Source organism: Achroia grisella, unplaced genomic scaffold (assembly GCF_030625045.1).
Source record: "Achroia grisella isolate CSIRO2021 unplaced genomic scaffold, CSIRO_AGI_Agris_v1 utg1589, whole genome shotgun sequence".
NCBI classification, from domain to species: Eukaryota; Metazoa; Arthropoda; class Insecta; order Lepidoptera; family Pyralidae; genus Achroia; species Achroia grisella.
Window position 1 is genome coordinate 1,225,478 of NW_026712660.1, and position 6,303 is coordinate 1,231,780.

Consider the following 6,303-nt stretch of genomic DNA (forward strand, 5'->3'; position numbering starts at 1 on the left):
TAAAAACACGGAGCTCGCGATAAGGTATTGCCTCCGGAATACGTAACCAACGAAATTTGTTTTCGGATGGATTGGCGTGTTTTTCGCGCAGAATTGGAGCATCTACACCTCGACGGCGAACTATCATCGCCAGCGGGTGTCGAAGCCGCCTCCACACTCATAACGGAGCGAATCCGCACCGCAGTGGAGGCGGCAACTACCACAATAAACGTGGCTTCTCGCCGTCGAGAGGAATTGCCACACCATCTGCGCGAAAAACTCGCCCGGAAAAAGAATCTCCGTCGCCTATGGGCCCGAACCCGTTGCCCGCGGGTCAAGCGTGAGCTCAACTGCTTGGCTGCAGAGCTGTCGGAGGGAGTGCGGGATTGGCGTGGAGCCGCCTGGGATGGTGTCATATCCCGGGCTGGCGAACACGATACCGACCTGCACAAACTCAATCGACAGCTCACCAATGCACGACCCCCGTCTGCCCGTTGCTTGACGAGACGGGCAGACGTCGTTACGCAGCCCAAGACCGGGCAGAAATCCTGGCACAGCACTTGGAGGGGCAATTCACGGCCAATCCAATCGCCGCCGACGCACCCAGCACTGTCGTCGAGCACCACGAGCGAGTCGTACGTCGCGTATGTGATTTCCGTACCGCTCCGTCGCCGGACGTAAACGAAGTGAGCTTCGTTTCGCCCGGCGAGGTAAGGCGGCTCGTCAGCCGCCTGCCGAAGCGCAAAGCGCCCGGAGCGGACGGGATCAGCACCGCAGCGCTCGCACAGCTGCCCCGTAGAGCCCTAGCGTGTTTAGCTAGGCTCTACAACGGTATACTCCGGACCGGCCACTTCCCTACCAACTGGAAGTTGGGTAGAGTCATAGTCCTCCCGAAACCCGGCAAGGACAAGCGCCTGCCGGCAAGCTACCGGCCCATCACTCTGCTCTCGCACGTAGCAAAGTCGTTCGAGCGCCTCCTGCTCCGCCGCCTGAGACCGACTCTGTCGCCTCGCGACGAGCAGTTCGGTTTCAGAGGCGGACACTCGACGACTTTGCAGCTGACGCGCGTGCTCCACCATATGGCTGTCGAGCACAACCGCGGCCACTACACGGTCGGCGTATTTCTCGATATAGAGAAGGCGTTCGACCGTGTGTGGCACGACGGTTTGGTGTCAAAGCTGCTCGACACCAACACGCCGTCAGCATACGTGCGAGTAGTGGACTCTTTCCTCTCGGGCCGGAGCTTCTATGTTTCGGTCGAGAACTGTGACTCTACCACACGCCCAATTGCCGCCGGAGTCCCGCAGGGCAGCTGCATTTCGCCAGCGCTCTACGCGACGTACACAGACGACATCCCCACCTTGAGGGATGAGCTCCGAGAGGGAGAGAGGGATGTCGTCCTCGCTCTTTTCGCCGACGACAGTGCCTTCCTTACGTCGTCTCGCCGAGCCTACGCAGCCGCTCGCAAAATGCAGCGGCTGTTGGACCTGCTCCCCGAGTGGCTGGATAAGTGGCGTACCACCGTTAACGTGGGTAAAACGGTGGCGCTGCTTACCCGCCCCGGGTGCAAATGCCCGCCGCCCCTCTTACTTAGAGGCCAGCCCATACAGTGGGAACGCACAGTGCGTTACCTAGGGGTAGAAATCGACCGGTCGCTGCGTATGAAGCCGCAGGTGGACCGGGTTGTCACCCAAGCCAAGGCCGCGCGCGCTATGCTGCGACCGGTCTTACAATCCAGGCTGCAGCTGCGGACGAAAGTAGGCATTTATAAGACCTACATTCGTTCGCGGCTCACATATGCCGCCCCCGCATGGTACGCACTGTGCTCGGCCTCACAGCGGCGGAGACTGCAGGTCCAACAGAACGCCGCCCTCCGTCTGTGCACAAATGCCGGACGGTACGTCCGTAATGACGTGATCGCCCGCGACCTCAAGGTCCCATCGGTGGAGCAGTTCGTCGTCCGGTTGACGCGCGCGATGTTCTCGCGCGCGGACAGCGGGCGCGAAGCGCACCTGCGCGACCTCGCCCCTCTCCACGCGCGCCCACCGGACGCCACTCGCGCGCTCCCGCGCGACTTACTCTCCACCGAGTGATCACGTCATTTACGTGACGTGGCGGCGTTAAGCCGGCTCGGCGAGCGACATAATGATTCCTGCCACACAACGCCCACAGGCGGCTGCTGAGAAGCAGCCGCCCTCCGGCCGGCCGGCAGGTCGGCCGGTAAAAGAACGACGCTGGGGTGGTTCACCCCAGCAGAATGCCCGGGCAAGGAGCGCAAGCTCGGGGCCCGTACCCAGCGGTCCAGTTAGGACCAGCGGACGACCCAATAATAATATGAAAAATTGAGTCGCTTTCCAGTTTGTTGCTTGTTGAGTTTACCGTTGGTCGTGTGATCCTCTGTGAGACTCCGGTTCGCCGTCGAGTCTCCAGAGTGAGCCCCGCAACTGGTGCCCACTTGCGCAAACTGTTGAGAGCGATACAGTGCGTAATCCAGCTACACAAAGTGTACTTTGTCTAGCGAGAGAACGCGCTAGGATTGCAGACCGAATTTGTTGACGCAAATTCGTTGCTGCAATCCACTTGCGACTGTCTTACAGTGCGATCACCTGCCCTTTCAGGGCGGAATTCCCTACTTTTCGGTAGGTTCGTCGTGGGGTTCCAGCCCCCACACCACCCTCTTCCACCCCTCCAGTCCCCTTTCCTAGTCCATCACCCTTTCGTGTCGTGATGTCGCAAAGGGGCAAAGCCCCCAGGAAACCTCCTGACAGGGGAGCTCCCCGAACTGTTGTGCGTCGGGATCTGAGGAACCCGACCAAACTGGTCCCCGCCACTGAGCTGGGGACCTTCCACGCTCGCCCGGCATCCAAGGGTACCCCCTCTGCCCTCGCGGGAAGCGGCAATGATGCCGCCGACCGGGAACCAGGCAGAGGGGAAAGATGCGCGCAACCTGGCCCATCCAAAAGACGCGCACCGCCGTCGCCGACCTCGCCCGCTAGAGGCGACAAACGGAGGGACGTAGAGGAGTCCCCCCCCCGCGACCTCGACCTAGTGAAGGCGCCGCCGACGCCGAGAATCCGGCTCGTGGACAAGGGCTACCAACCCTTACCGTCCCAGTCGGGTACCGTGCGGCGAAAGCCCTCACCCCCTCCGCGCTCACCCTCCCCCCCGCCGGATAGCGGGAGCGAGGAGGAAGGGGAAGACAGGCGTTTTTACGGCGACGTACATGCGTCGCCTGCGACCTCGCCTGAGCCTTCGCCAGCACCCTCGCGTGTGCCCTCGCCGCTACCTCGCTCCTATACGCTAGATAGGGGCGAGTATGATGCCACGTCATATGCGGCACTTGAATCGGTGCCACAATCGCCCGAGCCGATGCTCCCCCCCGTCCCCTCGCCGCGACGACGAACCCCGCCGTCCTTTGCGGCAGTAGTGGCAGGCCCCGCCACCCCAACCCCCGCCACCACGGCTCCAGCCCCGCAAATGCCCTCACAGGGTAAGGTCGCCGGTACGGGCGTAGAACCCACCACAGGGAGAGGCAAATACCCCCCCATAGTGGTAGAACGCCTCCCTAACTGGACGCGCCACTTCGACCAGCTCAGGCGCGTCCTGGGGGAGGCTCCAAATGCACGACCCTTTGGCAGTGGGGTCAGATTCCTGCCAAGGACGGACGACGAATTCCGTGCCGTCCAAAGGTATTTAATAGAGGCCAGCGAAAAGGACCCAACAATAAGTTGGTACTTTTATAGTCTGGCCTCCGAACTGCCCACCAAGGTGGCGATAAGGGGACTCCCAGCCGACACGCCCAATGAAAAGATTGTGGAGGCACTGCAGGAGAAGGGGTTCGGAGTGCGGCTAGTGCGGGGCATACCCGCGCGTCGCGGCCGCCCCGGCTGCATTTTCCACGCCCAACTCGACCCCATGGACAGGGACGAGCTCACACGCTTGTACGCGACTGACGAGCTCCTGTACATGCGGGGCGTCGTGGTTGAGGCGTGGAAGCCGGCATCGGTGCTGCCACAATGCCACAGATGCCAGGCATTCGGCCATGCATCGGCCAACTGTCACCGGCCTGTAAAATGCGTTCGCTGTGGTGGGGAGCACCCGGCGGCGAACTGCGACAGGCCGCGTGACCAAAAGCCGACCTGTGCCAACTGCGCAAAGTCACACACCGCCAACGACCGGAAGTGCCCGGTTTATAAAAGAGAGGCCCGGCAGAGGGGAATCAAACCCCGTCCCCCCGTCCCCACTGCGACGTCGACGGCGCTCACGGCGCAGCAACGGCGGCGCAACAATCCCACCGCGGCGCCTCGTACATACGTCGCCCAGGCTCCCCCTCCCGTAATAACGGTCGAGGAAACCGCCGGCGCCAACCTAATGGCGCCGGCTAACGAACCGACGCAACGAGGCGCCGACGACGGTGTAACTAAAAAGCGCCGCCGCCGAAGACGCGGCAAGAAGAGGCGCGGAGATGAGCCCGTGACGGCATCAACCCCAATCCCCTTCCTACCTGATCCCACCCCAATATTTGCGTACAACGCACCCCCCTCCCTTCCCATGCATGCCGTCCCAAATCAGGGCCCGCGTGCAGCGCCACGTCGCCGCCAGGCGGCGCCACCGGCACACAATGTGCCGAGAGTGGCATTCAAGCCGCTTTTGGCGGACGTAAGACGCGCACCTCCCGCGCCTCCCACATACACCGCATACCCCGCGCCGCGTTCGGCACACGCCGCGCCCGCGCCCTTCACACAAGCGCCCGTTGACAGAGCACTGAACATGCTTATTAGCCTGTTGACGGAGCTGCTAACTACGCTCGCGGCCGGCGCGGACACAAAGTCGGCGGCATTAAATGGATTGGCCAAAATCCAACAGTACACAAATGGCGGGTACTAGCCTGCGCATTGTGTACTGGAACCCCGGGGGAATAAAGGATAAAGTCCAGGACCTCCGTCTCCTAGCTCGCACCCAGGATGTGCACATCATACTCCTGGGTGAAACGAAGCTCACAGAAAAGGAGACGTTGAGGGTGCCTAACTACCACGTGTATAGACGCGACGAAACGTCACCGGCGGGCATTGCGTACCGCGGTACGGCGGTACTAGTCCGTCGGGACGTAGTCCACGTGGAGTTAGAGCGCCCCGAGTTCCGCGTCATGCGCTCCATAGGAGTCAGCATCAACGTCGACGGCGCGGAACTGAAGGTCCTGGCTGCTTACCGTCCCCCGGGACTGGAATTCAGCCCCTCCGATGTCCGGAACGTTCTGGATGGGAGGAGTCCCACCCTGCTTATGGGCGACCTAAACGCGAAGCACACGGCTTGGGGTTCCCGTCTGTGCTCGCCGATAGGTCGAAGACTCCTCCAGGATTCGCAGATCCATGGGTACGAGGTGTTGGGCCCAGCGCACCCAACCCACGTACCCTCAAATCCCACACATAGCCCAGACGTTCTGGACATTGCCCTAGTGCAGGCTGTGCCTTGCCCGGTCTTACTGGAGGTGCTGTACGACCTTGACACACAGCACCTCCCAGTTCTAGCCACGCTTGACCTCTCCACCACCACCACACCGACGAGACCGTCGAGGCGGCGGATGGATTGGCGTGTTTTTCGCGCAGAATTGGAGCATCTACACCTCGACGGCGAACCATCATCGCCAGCGGGTGTCGAAGCCGCCTCCACACTCATAACGGAGCGAATCCGCACCGCAGTGGAGGCGGCAACTACCACAATAAACGTGGCTTCTCGCCGTCGAGAGGAATTGCCACACCATCTGCGCGAAAAACTCGCCCGGAAAAAGAATCTCCGTCGCCTATGGGCCCGAACCCGTTGCCCGCGGGTCAAGCGTGAGCTCAACTGCCTGGCTGCAGAGCTGTCGGAGGGAGTGCGGGATTGGCGTGGAGCCGCCTGGGATGGTGTCATATCCCGGGCTGGCGAACACGATACCGACCTGCACAAACTCAATCGACAGCTCACCAATGCACGACCTCCCGTCTGCCCGTTGCTTGACGAGACGGGCAGACGTCGTTACGCAGCCCAAGACCGGGCAGAAATCCTGGCACAGCACTTGGAGGGGCAATTCACGGCCAATCCAATCGCCGCCGACGCACCCAGCACTGTCGTCGAGCACCACGAGCGAGTCGTACGTCGCGTATGCGATTTCCGTACCGCTCCGTCGCCGGACGTAAACGAAGTGAGCTTCGTTTCGCCCGGCGAGGTAAGGCGGCTCGTCAGCCGCCTGCCGAAGCGCAAAGCGCCCGGAGCGGACGGGATCAGCACCGCAGCGCTCGCACAGCTGCCCCGTAGAGCCCTAGCGTGTTTAGCTAGGCTCTACAA

At 61.9% G+C, this 6,303-nt stretch overlaps 1 protein-coding gene across 1 annotated transcript; it reads left to right on the forward strand.

The window, feature by feature from the left end:
* Positions 1–1,640: 1,640 nt before the first annotated feature.
* On the forward strand, positions 1,641–2,054 carry LOC131841364 (uncharacterized; the record flags this gene model as incomplete). Its single annotated transcript, XM_059189682.1, has 1 exon — positions 1,641–2,054. A coding segment is annotated over exon 1 (414 nt), but the record flags the coding sequence as incomplete, so codon positions are not given.
* Between the last annotated feature and the right edge of the window lie 4,249 nt (positions 2,055–6,303).